Source organism: Dipteris shenzhenensis, chromosome 29 (assembly GCF_047967505.1).
Source record: "Dipteris shenzhenensis isolate YYH24624 ecotype China chromosome 29, Dip_SZ_1.0, whole genome shotgun sequence".
NCBI classification, from domain to species: Eukaryota; Viridiplantae; Streptophyta; class Polypodiopsida; order Gleicheniales; family Dipteridaceae; genus Dipteris; species Dipteris shenzhenensis.
Genome location: NC_141624.1, coordinates 24,914,284 through 24,933,004, shown reverse-complemented (window position 1 = coordinate 24,933,004; position 18,721 = coordinate 24,914,284). Strand labels below are relative to the sequence as shown.

Sequence of the window (18,721 nt, the reverse complement as noted above, 5' to 3'; positions counted from 1 at the left end):
AGATTATGCAAATGGAGGAGGTGGAGGCAAGGGAGCATTTCCTATGTACTGCCCAGCATATTATGAGATCCGTGGATGATAACATTGTCTCTTTCAGGGGGCACGGTTTGGGCCACGATCTCGGTTGATCCAACCTTCAGATAAACTATAGGGGCAGTAAGAATAAATGTTAACCAACAAGTCCTATTATTTCAGCCACTTATTTCAGCAACACAAAGAGGACACAAAACCCTCAACGGGGAGCTAGATTGCTCCTGTTCAAAAACCGGACCCCCGATTGGCCCCAAACCTTGGCGGCCCATTCACTATTTCTTTATTTCTTTATTCAATAGGTAAAATTACAGCAAGGCTAAATGTTGTTGCACCTATCCAAACACAGCCCAACTGAATCTCAACATTGGCAGGCACAAGCAACCCGCTACTCAACCAATTCTTGGCTCAAAAGACATCTAAATCCAGTGCATAATCCAAGGTCAATGGTTCCAACAAGTTGAATTATATTCAATAGGCCTGCCCCAAATTTGGATTACAAGCTATGTTGGAGGCAGCATTGTCGGGGTGAAAATTTGCACAATTTTCGGTAATGATTGGAGCGATATTGTGAAGCCATCTAGAGCTCCAAAATTCTAGAACTCGAAAGGCAAAAAAGCCTCTTGTGATCTTGGCTTGAGCTATCTACGAAACTACTCTTTAAGTGTGCTCCCTCCTGGCATTGATCAAGAGTTGGAGCAAGAATTTGCCTTCTTCCCTTTTCAAATCCATGTGTCTCTCTCTGTGCGGTGCACCAGTGTATCTGCGCTCCTCCTTACCCCCTACAAAGCCATGTTGTGTGATGTGTGTCTCGCTACGAAGCTATCACCAATGGGAACTATAGCCGAGGGAAGTGACTAAACTTTTTTGAGCATAAAATTACCAAGAACTCGCATTTAAGCATAGGAATGCTCAATTATGTCTAGTGGAAGAGAAGCTCCAAGGAAGCTGCTTTACAAAAAAGGGTTGCAGATTTCAATGAACACGCACAACCAATCACAATGTACGCACTACGTTACAACACAACTCCAAAGCACAACGAAGGCATCACACTAAAATAATTTCAAAACCATACGATAGTACTAGAAGAGCCTCCCACCAAAGATGCGCTCAGCTCAAGAAGTTGGAGCAATACAAACATTGATCCTTTAAAGGAAAATGTCGACCAACCCTTCCGAGGTCATGTTACCTCAACTTGAGTGTAACATTCCTTCCCTCTTCAGGCATGAGCGTCCTCGATGATAAAGTCTGGGAACACTCTCCGTAACTGGTATACGGATTCCCAGGTAGCTTCTGATAGAGGTAAACACCCTCGATTAGTGAGTCACCTCTATGCAAAAATTTCTTTAAACGAGAAACATGAAACACTAGGTGCACCTTACAACCCTGTGGCAATTCTAATTTATAGGCTACCTTGCCTATTCTTTTTTGAATTAACCATGGCCCACAATATCGAGGTGATAATTTAGCACACTCTCCTGCAATCAAAGACTTAGAGTGCGAAGGAATTCTAAGAAAAACTTTTTCTCCTTCCTTAAATTCTCTAACGGATCTGTTTTCATCTGCATACACCTTAGCTCTATCCATAGCTTGGCGGATGTTAGCTCTCGCAAGTGCTAGCATCTCCCGCATCTGAACCACAAAGTTCGCAGCACTAGGCACTTCTGAGATACTCCAACTGTAGTTCGATTCGCTGGTCTATAACCATAGTTCAGCTCAAACGAACTGAACCCTGTAGAGGAATGTTTTCTATCATTGTAGGCAAATTCTAACAATGGCAACTACTTGTCCCATGTATGTTGCCTCAATGACACATATGCTCTAAGTATATCCTCTAAAATTTGGTTGATCCTTTCCGTCTGACCATCCGTTTCTGGATGATCCCCACTACTCATTCCCAACTTAGTCCTTAGTGTCTCAAACACCGCAATCCAAAAATGACCGGTAAATTTGACATCCCTATCTGACACTATGGATTAGGGTACTCCATGCAAACAAAATATATGTCTAATAAACAAATCCGCCACTTGCGGGGCACTAACAGACTCTCTAGTTGGAATGAAGTGAGCCATCTTGGTAAGACGATCAACCACCACAAGGATAGAATCATATCCACCTTGTGTCGTAAGCAGACCTACAATAAAGTCCATGGAAATGCTCTCCCATCTACCTAGTGGTATTTCCAAGGGCTGTAAAAGTCCGGGTGGCTTCACCCGCTCTGCCTTACTTACCTGACACGAAAAACAACATGTCACATATTCATGAATATGCTTTTTCATCTTTGGCCAAAAGAAATCTCGTCTCACGAGATCATGTCTTCTCGACTCCTGGATGTCCCGCACATGGGCTATCATGGCGTTGTTGAATGACTCTTTGCCTGAGATCATTCTGATTAGGTAACTACTACCTTGCCATTTCTTTTCAGCATACTATCCCTTATGGCATATCTTGCATAAGTTTGGCCTTTTCTGGATGCCAGGTCATCCTTTTCCCCGGGTTTGAACACATGAGCCTTAGGCCAAAGGCTCTGGACGAACTCGTCCACCTTCTGAGTTTCTCTAATCTCGGTCATTAGAGCACTCTCTAATACCGTGAAACTCATATTATGCATAATGTGTGACAACTCATCAATAACTTTATTATCCTTCCCTCTTCGGTACCGAATCGTCAAGTTAAACTCCTGCATGAGTTCTGCCCACCTAGCTTGGCGGCCTCTCAGGTCAGGTTGTTTACAAAAATGTTTCAGAGTATCATGATCAACATCAACATAAACCTCTGACCCATACAAATAATGTCTCCATGTTTTCAGAGCATGGACAATAGCATACAACTCTAATTCATGAGTTGGCAAATTTCGTTGAGAGGGAGAAAGCTTCTTGCTTTCAAAGGCTACTGGCCTTCCCTCTTGGAGGAGAGCTGCTCCTACTGCAATGCCACTTGCATCGGTTTCAAGGAAAAACGGTTTCTGATAATCAACTATTTTTAACACCAGTCCTGAGACCACAGCTTGTTTTATGGTGTTAAAACTTTCCTGTTGATTCTGTCCCCATATAAAAGGTACTTTATCTAAGGTCAGATCAGTCAATGGCGATACTATTTCGAAATATCCTTTGATATGCCTTTGATAAAATTAGACAAATCCTAATAATGATCGCAAAGCGATCAAACTCTGAGGGATTGGCCAAGTTGGTATCGCAGCCACTTTCTTTGGATCCATTTCTACCCCCTCAAGAGTAATTATAAATCCTAAATATTCAAGTCTTATCATACACAGTATAGTTTTCTTTTTATTTACATAAAGACTGGCTTTCCTCAAAGTACTGAATACTATTCTTAAGTGTTCGTGATGCTCAATAATACTTTTACTGAATACTAGAATATCGTCAATAAAGTGTACTACAAACTTTTCGATATACGGACGTAGTAAATCGTTCATAAGCATGACGAATGTAGCTGGAGCATTGGTAAGTCCAAAGGGCATTACCAAAAACTCATAATGTCCAAACCTGCTTCTAAAAGCGGTTTTATGCACATCCTCGGCTCTAATACGGATCTAATGGTAGCCACATTTAAGATCTATCTTACTAAAAATTACGGCCCCATGTAATGCATCTAGCAAATCATCGATCTAAGCCATCGGATACCTGTGCTTAGTAATGATATTATTCAATGCTCTGTAATCTATACGGAGGCGAAAAGTATTATCTTTCTTCTTCTTTAATATCACTGGCGAAGCAAAAGGTGAGAAACTTGGTTGAATATGCCCCAACTTGAGGTATTCTTCCAGTTGTCTTCATACCTCCGCTTCTTCGGTAAAACTCAACCTATATGGAGGTCTATTTACACGTTCTGCCCTTGGGATTAGTTCAATCTTATGCTGAACATTCCGCTCTGGAGATAACCCATAAGGTAGCTCAGCCCTAAAACAATCAGAGAACTCTTATGTTATTTGATCAGCCACCTTGGCCATCTCTCCATTTTGGGCAACATCAGTGCTAGCCAAAGAATCATCAATCGGCTCTACCGATGCTATACAAAGAAACAAAAACTCTTCTTGAGCTTTTCGAATTTCCATTACGGAAACCAACGGTCCTTGAGGTATATCTTTTTCACCTCGTAAGACATGCAGCACATCATTCATCTTGAATTGATAAATGTGCTTTTTCCAATCTATGGCTGGATTCTTCCTAGAATGCCAAGCCTTACCCAGGGCTATGTCTGCATGAGCGAGCTTTGTCATTTCAAAATCAAGCTTCTCAGCATAGTCATGAATTCGAAGCTCCAACTGGGTAACCCTTTGGTCCCATACTTCAGTTGAACTTCCATCTGCCATTCTGACTGTATATGCATAGTCAAATAGGCTAGTCTTTAGTTTCAGCCCCTTTATAAGCTTGGAGTTAATTACATTGTGCGTTGATGCTGAGTCAAACAACACGATGACATCATGATTAGCTACTTGCCCTTTCATCTTAATTAACTCCGTATCATTAAAGGCTGTATACCCCGTTGTTGCGGGCTTTGACAGGACATTATCAGAGATCCCGCTAGCTGAATCTGCATCTGTTCGGCTCTAGGACTTCCCTCCATTTCCACGTCGCATTCTAAGACCACCATCTCAGCCATTCGACGATCTTTGTTTCGTGGACAATCTTTCCACTGATGAGGCTGAAGGCATCCAAAACACAAGCCTTCTCTCCTTGCTTTTTCCCTTTGCTCTCGGTTCAAAGAAGACTTCGACCAAGCCCGAGCTGCCATTGGTGTTACTTTTCTTTTCAGTCCAATGGTGGTACTTGATTTAGGAGTCTCTACTGGTTTCGCCTACTTGGCTTGACCACTAGGCTGTGAGGCACTCCCTTTGCTAATCCACTTCTTCTTAAACCCAGTTTTCTTTGGGTGCTAATACTGAGTCCCAACCTGCACAAACCCACTTGGTCTGTTCCCTTTTGTAACCTCATATTTCAGGGCTACGGCAAGAAAACAAATCAATTTGGAGGTTCTTGGCAGGCATGCAAGTCAATCAGGCTGCTCCTGGTTGAAGGCGAATTCATATGGTGGCTCCTTAATTGAAGGCAATTCAGCTCCTAGTAGTAGGCGAATTCTTTGAGGCTCCTAGCTGTAGGCGATTTAATTCTAGAGGCTCCTGGCAATAGGCAAATTCTTCTAGAGGCTCCCTAGTAAGTAGGCAATTCAATTATGGAGGCTCCTCGCAATAGGCAAATTCTTCTGGAGGCAACCTCGTTGTAGGCAAATTCGTTTTGAAGCTTCTAGCAGCGCTGGCATCTCTCAAACAGCCGGCGGACTGCTCTGGTAGTAAAAAATCAGCAAGGTGATTTGTGAGAATGCACTTTCCCAGCCTGTGACTTGCCTCTCTCTGGTCCAGCAAGCTGCCTCCAAGTGAATTTCGACTAATCTGCTTGCTTCCCAAGCCACCGTGTCAAACGTTGTCCATGAAGCTATTTTTAGCAATGGGATTTTTACCACTCTTGTTAGCATAAATCTCTATCCTAACCACTACTGCAGATCACGGGAGTAGCAGCTCTCTTGTCCACCCAGCCAAACTGCCAAACTTCAAGCATGAGAGAGAGAACTGTTGCGAAATCACGTAAATCCCAATTCTTCATTCTCTCACAAGCCTTGACAGACCCCAATTCCCTAGATAGATCTAGATGCCACATGTCATCCATATAGGGCCTTTCTAATGCAACATATCACCCCTCTCTTGGGATGCATTTAATTCCTTGCCCCTAGGCACATTCTTTGCACTAGGCCCCTGGTCTCAGATCTATCTAGTCCGGTGCTATCAGCCCTCACCTAGGACCTTGACATTAATCCCTCCCGATCATTTACATAAAGCGCAAACACATATATTACAAAGATAGATCCTATAAGGGAAATGTCGATTGATTCTTCCGAGGTCATGCTACCTCGGCTAGAGCGTAACATTCCTTCCCTCTTCAGACATCAGCGTCCTCGATGATAAAGTCTGGGAACACTCTCCGCAACTGATATACGGACTCCCAGGTAGCTTCGGATAGAGGCTGACCATGCCATGCAACCAACACCGTGGGTATCTTCCGATTTCGTATTTGCATTGTTCCTCGGTCCAGGATTCTTGTTGGTTTGCGCCTTGCAATGTCCTCTATCTCCTGAAACAAAACCACACCTTCGATTACTGAGTCACCAGTATGTAAAAATTTCTTTAAACGTGAAACATGAAAAACCGGGTGCACCTTACACCCCTGTGGCAATTCTAATTTATAGGCTACACTGCCTATTCTCTTTAGAATTAACCACGGCCCACAGTATCGAGGTGATAACTTAGCACACTCTCCTGAAGTCAACGACTTCGAGTGCGAAGGAATTCTGAGAAAAACTTTTTCTCCTTCTTCAAATACTCTTATAGACCGATTTTCATCCGCATACACCTTGGCTCTATCCATAGCCTGGCGGATATTAGCTCTCGCAAGTGCTAGCATCTCCCGCATCTGAACTACAAAGTTCGCGGCACTAGGCACTTTCTGAGGTACTCCAACTATAGTTGGATTGGCTGGCCTATAACCATAGTTCAGCTCAAACGGACTGAACCCAGTAGATGAATGTTTCCAGTCATTGTAGGCAAACTCCAACAATGGCAACCACTTGTCCCATGTATGTTGCCTCAATGACACATATGCCCTCAGCATATCCTCTAAAGTCTGGTTGACTCTCTCCGTCTGACCATCCGTCTCAGGATGATCCCCACTACTCATTCCCAACTCAGTCCTTAGTGTCTCAAATACCGCTGTCCAAAAATGACCGGTAAACCTGACATCTCTATCTGACACTATGGATCTAGGCAATCCATGCAGACGAAATATATGTCTAATAAACAACTCCGCTACTTGCGGGGCACTAATAGACTCTCTAGTCGGAATGAAGTGAGCCATCTTGGTTAGACGATCAACCACCACAAGGATAGAATTATACCCTCCTTGTGTTGCAAGTAGTCCTACAATAAAATCCATGGAAATGCTCTCCCACTTACTTAGTGGTATTTCCAAGGGCTGTAAAAGTCCGGGTGGCTTCACCCGCTCGGCCTTACTTACCTGACACGAGAAACACCGTGTCACATATTCATGAATATGCTTTTTCATCTTTGGCCAAAAGAAGTCTCGCTTCACGAGATCATATGTCTTCTCGACACCTGGATGTCCCGCACACGGGCTATCATGGCATTGTCGAATGACTCTCTGCCTGAGATCATTCTGACCAGGTACTACAACCTTGCCTTTTCTAACTAGCATACCATCCCTTATGGTATATCTTGCATAAGTTTGGCCTTTTCTGGATGCCAGGTCATCCTTTTCATTTTCCCCGGGTTTTAACACATGAGCCTTAGGCCATAAGCTCTAGACAAACTCGTCCACCTTCTGAGTTTCTCTGATCTCGGTCATTAGAGCACTCTCTAATACCGTGAAACTCAGGTTGTGCCTAATGCGAGACAACGCATCAGCTACCTTGTTGTCTTTTCCTCTTCGGTACCGAATCGTTAGATTAAACTCCTGCATGAGCTCTGCCCACCTAGCTTGGCGGCCCCTCAAGTCAGGCTGTTTACAGAAATGTTTCAGAGTATCATGATCCACATCCACATAAAACTCTGAACCATACAGATAATGCCTCCATGTTTTCAAAGCATGGATAACTGCATACAACTCCAATTCATGAGTTGGCCAATTCCTTTGAGAGGGAGAAAGCTTCTTGCTTTCAAAGGCTACTGGCCTTCCCTCTTGAAGGAGGACTGCTCCTACCGCAATGCCACTTGCATCGGTTTCTAGGAACAACGGTTTCTGGGGATCAACTATCTTTAACACCGGTCCTAAGACCACAGCTTGTTTTATGGTGTTAAAACTTTCTTGTTGATTCTGTCCCCAAATAAAAGGTACTTTATCTGAGGTCAGATCAGTCAATGGCGATACTATTCCGGAATATCCTTTGATATGCCTTCTATAAAACTGGACAAATCCCAAGAATGATCGCAATGCAGTCAGACTCTGAGGGATTGGCCAAGTTAGTATCGCAGCCACTTTCTTCGGATCCATTTCTACCCCCTGTGGAGTAATTATGAACCCTAGATACTCAAGCCTAACCATACACAGTATAGTTTTCTTTTTATTCACATAAAGACTGGCTTTCCTCAAAGTACTGAACACTATCCTTAAGTGTTCACGATGTTCAGTAAAACTTTTACTGAATATCAAAATGTCGTCAATAAAATGTACTACGAACTTTCCGATATACGGTCGTAGTAAGTCGTTCATAAGCATGACGAAGGTCGCTGGAGCATTGGTAAGTCCGAAGGGCATTACCAAAAACTCATAATGACCAAACCTGCTTCTAAAAGCGGTTTTATGCACATCCTCGGCTCTAATCCGGATCTGATGATAGCCGCACTTAAGATCTATCTTGCTGAAAATCACGGCTCCATGTAATGCATCTAGCAAATCATCAATCCGAGCCATCGGATACCTGTGCTTAACAGTGATATTATTCAATGCTCTGTAATCTATACAGAGGCGAAACGTATCATCCTTTTTCCCCTTTAATATCACTGGTGAAGCAAAAGGTGAGAAACTTGGTTGAATCTGCCCCAACTTGAGGTATTCTTCCAGTTGCCTACGCACCTCCGCTTCTTCAGTAAAGCTCATTCTATAGGGAGGTCTATTTACAGGTTCTGCCCCCGGGATCAGTTCAATCTTATGCTGAACTTTCCGTTCTGGAGGTAACCCATAAGGTAGTTCATCCCTAAAACATTCAGAGAACTCCTCTGTTATAAGATTAGCCAGCTTGGCCATCTCATCACTTTGCATAACATCAGTGCTAGCCAAAGACTCATCCACCGACTCTACCGATGCTGTGCAAAGGTATAAAGACTCTACTTGAGCCTTTCTGATTTCCATCACGGAAACCAACGGTCCCTGAGGTATATCTCTTTCACCTCGCAAGACATAAAGCACATCATTCATCTTGAATTGATATACGTGCTTTTTCCAATCAATGGCTGGATTCTTCCTAGAATGCCACGCCATTCCCAGGGCTATATCCGCATGAGCAAGCTTGGTTATTTCAAAATCAAGCTTCTCAGCATAGTCCTGAATCCGAAGCTCCAACTGGGTAACCCTTTGGTCCCATACTTCAGTTGAACTTCCATCAGCCATCCTGACTGTATACGCGTAGTCAGATGGACTTGTCTTTAATTTCAGCCTCTTCACGAGCTTGGAGTTAATCACATTGTGAGTTGACGCTGAGTCAAACAACACAATGACATCATGATTCGCCACTTGCCCTTTCATTTTGATTAACTCCGTATCATTGAAGGCTGTATACCCCGTTGCTGCGGGCTTAGATAGGATGTTATCAGGTGCACTCGTCACTAACTTAGTAACAGACACACAGAACAAACAAGGTACTAACCTCTGAGAAGATCCCGCTAGCTGAATCTGCATCTCTTCTGCTCTGGGACTTCCCTGCATCTCCACGTCGCACTCTGAGATCACCATCTCCGCCATCCGACGATCTTTATTACGTGGACAATCTCTCCACTGATGAGGTTGAAGGCAACCAAAGCATAAGCCTTCTCTCCTCGCTTTTTCCCTTTGTTCCGGGTTCAAGGGAGACTTAGACCAAGCCCGGGCTGCCATTGGAGTTACTTTTCTCTTCACTCCAATGGTGGTACTTGGTTTAGGAGTTTCAGCCGGTCTCGCCTGCTTGGCTTGACCACTCGGCTGCGAACCACTCCCTTTACTAGTCCACTTCTTCTTAAACCCAGATTTCTTTGGATACCCATACTGGGTTCCAACCTGTGCAAACCCACTTGGCTTGCTGCCCTTGGCATCCTCGTAGTTCAAGGCTATAGCTATTGCATCATCTAGCGTGTTCGCGTACTTAGCCCGAACTTCCATTTTTATTCGGTCATTCAATCCAAATATGAAATCTTTCACTTGGATTGATTAAGGCAGGGGTTCGTCAACCTTCATTACACTCTCTCGAAACTTATCAGTGTATTCTGCCACTGATAAATTTCTCTGACGCAGGTTCCTATATTGATCCCAAGCTCGGGATGCCTCGTCAGGAGGTAAGAAGTGTTTCCTGAACTCTCTTTTAAACCCCTCCCAGGTAGTGGATGCTATCCCGTCTTTTTGTTGTTTAATCCACCACCGATCCGCTGCCTCACTAAATATATGGGTGGCCTCGCGGATCTTTTTGATGTCATTTCTGATCTCACAAATGGCGAACGCCTCGTCCCATTTGTGTAACCATGTCTCAATGACATCGGAGCTACGGTCGTTCATCCGACCAGAATACTTTTCCGGTCTGTAATTTGCAATATTTGGCACTTTAGCCTTCCTAGGCTCGACCGTATGGACACTAGACTCCGGTTCCATTGGAGCCTTTCCCTTCTCCTCTCGAGAAGGTCTGGCAGACATACTCTGTAGTACTCTCCTAAGTTCGGACTGCCCTGCATTGGCTTGTAATTGCTGCGCTAACAACTGTTGCAAGGCATCCTCCAACAATGCAATCCTGCCAGATAAAGTGTGAGCTACTGGGCGCGATCCCTGCTGGGTCGGCCGGACTCCTGATTCACCAGGGTCCCTCCTGGAAGCTCCTTCTTCTGCTTCCATTTAGTTCAGCAGGTGTTTTGGTTTGGGGCTTTTTTTTTTTTTTTTTTTTTTTTTTTTTAAAACACCCCTAGAACACCGTAATCACAAGCTGACACAATTCAGGGTACTGACACTCCGAACACAATTCCCTATACTAGGGAACTCCTGCAATCTGACATGCACACTAATTACGTATTTGACACAGGCATATATATTCAATCCCGCCTTTCCCTATACTAGGGAAACTACTGCATTTTACTCTGACTGAAGCCCACAGGCATATCCTCAAGCATAATCTGTCCTTACTACAGCATTAAAGCCTCATACAGGCTGATTACTCACGAGGTCCTATCTACAAAAACAATGTAGCCTCACCAGACTAAATCAAGGAGGGGAAAAAAACATGAAACTAAGGGGGTTGAAGAGAGCTTCCTGGTCATCCACGAACAGCCACACCCTTTTCTTCCAAGCAGTTCGAGTCTTCAATTCCTGCAACCTCCACGCTCTGTCTGCCTGTGAATAAAAGCCTTATTTGGTGTCGCGCATCCTCCAGATTGCGCTGCCCACGCCAACCTACGGACTGTCTGCGTCGATTCACCGCAGCACGTCACAACCTTCCACGTGAGCGCCGTTCCTCACGGATCTCGTCGGCAGTCTTCTCGTCATCACCCTCTTGTGATTCGCCACCAGCGCTCCCAAACCACCAATCCCTGGACTACGTGCACACAGGTCGTTCACGAGCTCACGCAACCCTTCAGGTGAATCCCATTACTGCACGTCGACCAGCCCACACCTCCATGCGTCGCCGAATCACCACCTACGGAACATCCAGGCTAAGACTACTTGCTGGCAGGCGATTGACGACAGGCCTTCCCACGGCCCCTGCTCCGTCACCACGCTTCAGCCCGTTAATTTGCGCTGCTCCCAGGTCTTACCCCTACACAACCCGTCGCTCTGATACCAAATGTTAGCATAAATCTCTATCCTAACCACTACTGCAGATCACGGGAGTAGCACCTCTCTTGTCCACCCAGCCAAACTGCCAAACTTCAAGCATGAGAGAGAGAACTGTTGCGAAATCACGTAAATCCCAATTCTTCATTCTCTCACAAGCCTTGACAGACCCCAATTCCCTAGATAGATCTAGATGCCACATGTCATCCATATAGGGCCTTTCTAATGCAACATTTCACCCCTCTCTTGGGATGCATTTAATTCCTTGCCCCTAGGCACATTCTTTGCACTAGGCCCCTGGTCTCAGATCTATCTAGTCCGGTGCTATCAGCCCTCACCTAGGACCTTGACATTAATCCCTCCCGATCATTTACATAAAGCGCAAACACATATATTACAAAGATAGATCCTATAAGGGAAATGTCGACTGATTCTTCCGAGGTCATGCTACCTCGGCTAGAGCGTAACAACTCTCTTGCCCACATCCGGTAGTCCAAGGACCATTTGTTCTCGAGCAGCACACCGGAGAGCATCAACATTCAAGTGACCAAACCGAAAATGCCAGAGATCTCCTTGATGACTGATGTGATTTTCCAAAAAAAAAATCATCAAACAATACTGTGGTTCCAAGGCGGCAAGTCTCATAGACAGACAACAGATTGAACCCAAGAGAAGGAACGAACAGAACTCGAGAGAAGTGCATCTCTCCTTTTCCATTGGGCATGATGTCGAGGTTGCCATCACCACGAATTTTGATAGTTTAGCTATCTGTTGGAATGGTCACCTCCCCATCTGTGAGCCCCCAAATGAGGAGTGCATCGGGGGGGTGGACTAGAGATGGAATGGCCTGCCACATGGACAGCATCTTGGCAGTCATGTGGGCAGGAGACTCATGGTGGAGAGGGGGCTGCCACATGGGCAACACACAGTAGCCTGGCAGAGGCGCAGCATGTCGTGGATGTGCGGGCTGGAACAGGCCCCTCATAAAGGCGTACAGGAGGTGAAAAAAGAGCTGGCACATGGCGCAGCATGGAGGGGCAAAGGCACCTGCAAAGAGAACCACAAAGGCCCTTATATAGGGCAAAAGAGGCGTGGATCGTTCTAAAGGATATGTACGAGATAGACAACACATCCCGGATCTAGCTTCTTCAGCATCAGCTCTACAACCTTGGTCAAAGGTTTGGACTCGTGCCATTTGGCCTTGATGGTACTGAGGAGGCTTCCTCGGAGTTTCAAAAGCTTTGTTACGACTGTGACAACAGGACAAAGGACCAAACCTCTGACTTTGAGAAGTTTGGCCCATTATTGCTACAGGAAGAAGCTACGGAGAAGCTCTACAATAACGACAAAGATGACAAGGTGTTGTTGGCAAAGGATTACGCTAGCAAAGGAAAGGACAAGCCTAACGGTGGCAAGTCCAAGAAAGACGACTCTGATAATGAGGACACTTCCAAGAGGAAGCAGAAGAAGAAGTGCTTCTATTGCGACACGCCAGGTCATTTTGCGAAGACTGCAGAAAGAAGAAGGCGGATCAGAAAAACAAGATGGAGTCCGACTCAAATTCAGAGGGTAACACAAAAGCCAAAGCAAATGTGGTAATCGAAGAGTTGTTCTTGGTGATATCTCCGTGTTACTGAGGTCATATATGCCGACCTAGAAACCACAGTGATGATGTTTGACATTGAGATGTGGGTCGACAAGGAGTCACCATAGAGTGCCATGGGGTCTCATGTTCAGATGGATGCTATACTTTAGAAGGGGACTGTACAGGATTACGCAGGCTATTGGTATGTGCCTTGATGAGGTGCATGGTTTGCTTTCAGAGAAAGCACACCGGTAGTACGACGATCTCGTATGTACTTGATGTTCTTCATTTGAGCCTTTATAGCATGCTGTGGAGAGACTCTGCTCTTCATTTGTCTCATGTAATGCGAGGAATTGGCCTTCTTCGAGTGCAGATTCTTCAAATCTCGGACACAGATTGCTGGAAGGTGATGGACAAGGTGTACTGAAGCCACAAGAGTACCTGCTTGAGAGCTCAGTGAGAGTTCGTGGTCCAAGTATTCTGGAGATATTCATTTGTTGCGGACCTTGCCAAAGGAAGGATGGGTTGAGACAGACCCTCAAAACATGGTGCCCAGGGTGTTCACTCATTATGAGGGGGACAACTGGAAGATCGTGGCGGCTGGATTGCTCAAGTTCGAAGGCGGGAACGTGACTGAAGAAGGTGGTGGTGCCAAGAGGTGCTACCAGAGTACTAGAATGGTGTGTGGAAGCGGAGCCAAACCTGGTGGAGCAAGAGCCACTGGATGAAAAGCCAAGAAAACATTTCAACATCAAAATGTTCCAGAGAACTACGACCAGGGAGTTACTGGAGCATCGTCATCGACGTGTTGGCATTGGACCTGGATGTATTAGTGAGAGGAGGTGTTGGAATGGTCACCTCCCCATCTGTAAGCCCCCCAAATGAGGAGTCCATCGGGGGGGAGGACTGGAGATGGAATGGCCTGCCACATGGACAGCATCTTGGCTGTCATGTGGGCAGAAGACTCATGGTGGAGAGAGGGCTGCCACATGGGCAGCACCTCACAGGGAAAAAGGCTTAAGGGCTGCCATGTAGGCAGCACATAGTAGCCTGGCAGAGGCGCAGCATGTCATGGATGTGTGGGCTGGAACAGGCCCCTCATAAAGACGCACAAGAGGCGGGAAAAGAGCTGGCACATGGCGCAGCATGGCAGGGCAAAGGCGCCTGCAAAGAGGACCACAATGGACCTTATATAGGGCAGGAGAGCTGGACCACAAGGTCGGGCGGTTAGGGCTGGTCAGACTGGCCAAGTCGGCCTGCATAAGGGGCTGGGCCCCTGCATAGAAATAAGGACAAAAAGCCCTGCTTTTAAGGGCCCCAAGGGGGCGGTTTTGACAGACCAAGTCGGCCAAGGAGGGGCTGACTAAATCGGCTATTTTGCCCCTCCCCTGGTCGATTTTTACAGCAGGCCTTAGGCCTATAAAAGGAGAGGCCCTTGGCCTCATTCATCATCCAACAGATCAGCCATCAGAGGAGCAGCAGGAGCAGTATACTCACACCCTCAGGCCTACATCCATGAGGCAGAGGAGACTAGGAGTTGCTGCAGACAGTTCATCTAGGGCTGGACCTTGGCTGTCTTCTAGGGCAGCAAGGTGTTTGGATCTTTGGACGGAAAGTCTAGGGTCACTCTAGACATAGCCCAGAGAGTCCAAAGAGTGAGGAGACCGCGTCCCCCACCGCAGCGCGAGACAGCTCAACAGATAGATACGAGACATCTTCGAGCCTACCAAAGAGCCATCACTGTACCAGACTTCAGTTTCTGATCCTGTTTCTGAGTCCCAGCGCCGATGCTGACTTGTTTTCAGTCTGTTCCTGATACTTTATAGATTGATCTGGCCCACTATGCAGAGGAGGTGACTATTTCTATGATTATGACTTTGTTAGCATAGATTAGAACTCAGCAAGGGTCCTACCGTGCCCTTTGCTTCAGCCCACTGAGGCTTGTATGAGTTCTCTTTCTTTGTACTTTGTTCCATAGGCCCGCGAGGCCTCCCATGGATGTTACTCTCTCTCTCTCTCTCTCTCTGGCCCCTTCTACTCCCTTCCCCTGCTCTCTTCTCCCCTTTTCCGGCAGTTTTACAGCCCAGAAATATATATGATATCACTGTAGTTCCCACCAAGGAGGTGTGCTCACGTGATGATTTCAACTTTGGACTCTATAGGTTTTTTGGCCTTCTGCATGTTAGAAAATACCCAACAGAGGGTACACGCAGCGGAAGACTTATAGTAATGCCCAGGAGCTCACACAGTGTGGTGTGGGTGTGTGGAATCACAAACTTCTTTACTTATGTGCATTCAATAGATGTGCAGACTCATCAATAGACAATGAACCAGCCAGATAGAGAAACCACCAAAATATATATTTCCGTCCAAAACTATGGACACAATACAAAATAGATAGATCCAGAGTCCCACCAATGATGTGGTCCTCTGATCTTACCACAAGGTCCTTCTCCTATCTACTGGCTATCTCTAGACTTGAGTCCGCGTGCTCCACCTCGGGCGTCTGTAGACTTTCCGTCCAGTGTGTTCTTCTCCACCTTACTGCCTGTGAATCAGCCTAGGTGGGCAGCCCCTGCCAAGCTTTGTCTGCAGCACACAGGTCCCTGTTCCACTGCTCCAACCTGCTTGTAAATGGCTGCTCCAGAAGGTATGATGATCACAACACCTTGCTGCCCCAGAAGACAGCCAAGGTCCCAGCCCTTAGAGAACTCAGTCTGCAGCACTCCTTCAACTCTCCTTTACCTCCAAGATGAGGCCAAAGGAAATGCCTTCAAGCTACTCCTGTCTGCTCCACTTTCTGCTGGATGTTGGATAGAAATGAGGCCAAGAGCCTCTCCTTATATAGGCCCTAAGGCCTCCTGAGAAACCCGACCAGTCTGTCCCAATCTGGGCCGACTGGACCGACCAGGTTGGCTGGCCCAACCAGCCCTTTAAGGGCTCACAAAACTAGGGCCCTTTGGCCCACACTTCTAGGGCTTTTGGCCCTCCAATCAAGGCAAGGGCCCAGCCTATATAAGGGCCCTAGCCAGGCCCTTTTGGGCTGCTGCTAGGCTGCCCTTTGCTGCTGCTGGAGACCCTATTGCAGGCTGTACTCCTGCCCATAGCCTCTGCCATCTGCCCCGTATCTTTCTTCATGGAGGCGCCTTCCTGCTGCAGCATCCTTGCCTCCTGCCAGGCCTTCACCAGCCCCGTACAGCCACGTATGCATACCGTACCCTTCCATACTGCTGCGCCATCTGTCCTTGCTGGAAATCCCTGTGCAATCAGGCTGCTGCAGGTCCCTGAGGTCCACGTGTCTGCCCTGTACATCAGGAGCTCCATGACTTGCCAGGTACCCTTCTTGCTTTGTGTGAGGTGCTGCCCATGTGGCAGTCCCCATCCCTTTCTCTTCTCTGGGCATCTTCTGCCCTAGGTCTCCCTCCCCCACGCTCTCCTCATTTGGGGGCTTACAGATGGGGAGGTGACCATTCCAACACTGCAGATGTTAGTAAACCCTCTCTCTCTCTCTCTCTCTCTCTCTCTCTCTCTCTCTCTCTCGGGCCCTTGCTATCCCCCCTTTGTCTCTTCCACTTTCTATCTTCTCCCCTTTCTCTATACCTGTCCGTTTGCTGCCAGCTTTACCGCTCATAAAAATATATGACATCAAAAATCTATGCCTGTTGCATGCAGCAAATCAGTTATTGGGTGTCACTTGATTGAACAAACACGTCTGTTAGTGTCAATATGAGTTGGTGATTCACCCGAGTCTAGAAGCTTTGAGAATTTAGAACCTCTTGCAAACAGAATTCGCCCACGGAAAAGCAAAGATGGAAAAGATTGGCAGACGGTCAACAAAAGTTCTGTTTGACTGAGACTTGCAAGCAAAACATAGCATCTCCTTTCTCCTCCATAGGCTATGTTGTTTAAATGATTGATTGAAGGTGAGCAAACACCCTAGTACCTATAAATGGATGGCATATTTTGGCAAGGCAATCTTTCCTTTGTCAAAAAAGCCTTGCCTTAAGTAAAGTTTGAGCTTTCAATGTACTCTTTCCTTTGTAGATGCCATCGCGAAGTATGTTTTGTGTTCTCCAGTCTTTTAATGTTATGAGAAATTTCGATGTCACAAACCCTCCATTTGACTATAGATAGGACTTTGAAAAGTGCTAGGCACAAATTGACTGGCTCAACAAGTTCCTCAAATCGTGGAATTAAAATGTGAAAGCGTATAGTGCATTTGTTAGAAAAGAATAGACTCCGTGGGATTTCAAGGACTTGAATGTGACAGAAAACAGTCATTTCACCGTAAACAAGCCATTGGAACGTGACTTGGACGTGAAGAGTGTCAGAAAACTACCCACTAAAAATGTAAAGACTGTGAAAAATATCAGCCGAAAAAGATTGGAAAAAAACCTACCCCACTCTGACGCCAAGAGCAAGAGCAGCGCGAAGGCGAGGTTTGGGATTACATCGAACGTAGTACCGGATGCCATTGCGCAAAACCCCATAATCGACGCCGACAGGATCCCGCGGCAGCGGGTCTTGAAGCTGCACCTGGAGCAACTTGAGGGATTTGAACCCCTGAGCCGGTTGCGGGGGCAAGAGCTCCATACCTCCAGTCCAGCGTGGCACGTATGGAGTACTACAATCGTTGAAACTTTAGGTTTCGCCAACTTGGCTCTTTGCTTCTAAGCAGAGCTGCAACTCGAAAGTTTTCTCCACAACTTCTTTTTTGAGCAAAACCCGAATCCTTCAGACTCGAAGAGGAGGCTAGAGCACTGAATGTGGAACAATACGCGTTTCTGGAAAACCGGAGCGGGATGGCAGCACTGCACAGAGAATGCTTCCAATCAGGGACAGGAGAGTGCCATGAAAGACGCGCATGAGATTGAAGAGCTTCGAGAGATGAAGAGGTTAATCTTTGCGGAGCTTCCGATGATGAAACCAGGTGCAGGAAAAGCAGCAGCAGCAACAGAACTTGATGGAAAATTTGTGCGTCGATTCTTGAACCAACCTCTTCCTTGTCGGATTGCAATCGCGATTGTGATTGTGTGCCGAAGCAGATCAATCTCAAGCGCGGATTGCGGCAACAGGAAAAAGGGCGTGAATTCGATGCAGATTGAATTGCCAAAAAATTGTGGCAAGGAATGTGCTTCAAGTGCTGCACACTGCAACAACAACAACAAAAACGAAAACCCCTTTCTTCCTCACAACACCGCCCCACCGCTACCGTAGTAACAAGTTTTAGTTGTTGTTGTTGTTGTTTAGCAATTCCCTTAACACACACGTAGGATTGGTGAACACCGTCTGTGTGCGTGCGCCGGCCTACGTTCAAGCCCCAAGAGCCGCTCAGAGGTCACCCCCCTATGCGGCACCGTTGACATTTATCCAAAAACAAGGTGAATGATAATAAATCACTCATAAGGCTTGCCCTAGATCCAAATAGCTAAAGAGGGCGGAGATGATGAATTGAAAGCAATGTGTGTGTGAGAGAGAGAGAGAGGGTGAATTGAAAGGGATGAGGGAGACAAAG

The 18,721-nt window shown here is 46.2% G+C and overlaps 1 protein-coding gene across 3 annotated transcripts in view; it reads right to left on the bottom strand.

The window, feature by feature from the left end:
- LOC147882622 (Insulinase (Peptidase family M16) protein) overlaps nt 1–18,378 on the bottom strand; it is a 59,985-nt gene extending 41,607 nt beyond the window's left edge. For all 3 annotated transcript variants that reach the window (XM_087400355.1, XM_087400356.1, XM_087400357.1), the window contains exons 1-2: nt 18,203–18,378; nt 17,606–18,017 (exon numbers count right to left, since the gene is read on the bottom strand). In XM_087400355.1, coding sequence (XP_087256481.1) covers nt 17,606–17,799 — 194 coding nt within the window. In that variant the 5' untranslated portion in view covers nt 17,800–18,017; nt 18,203–18,378. The remainder of the gene's footprint in view (nt 1–17,605; nt 18,018–18,202) is intronic.
- Nucleotides 18,379–18,721: the final 343 nt, after the last annotated feature.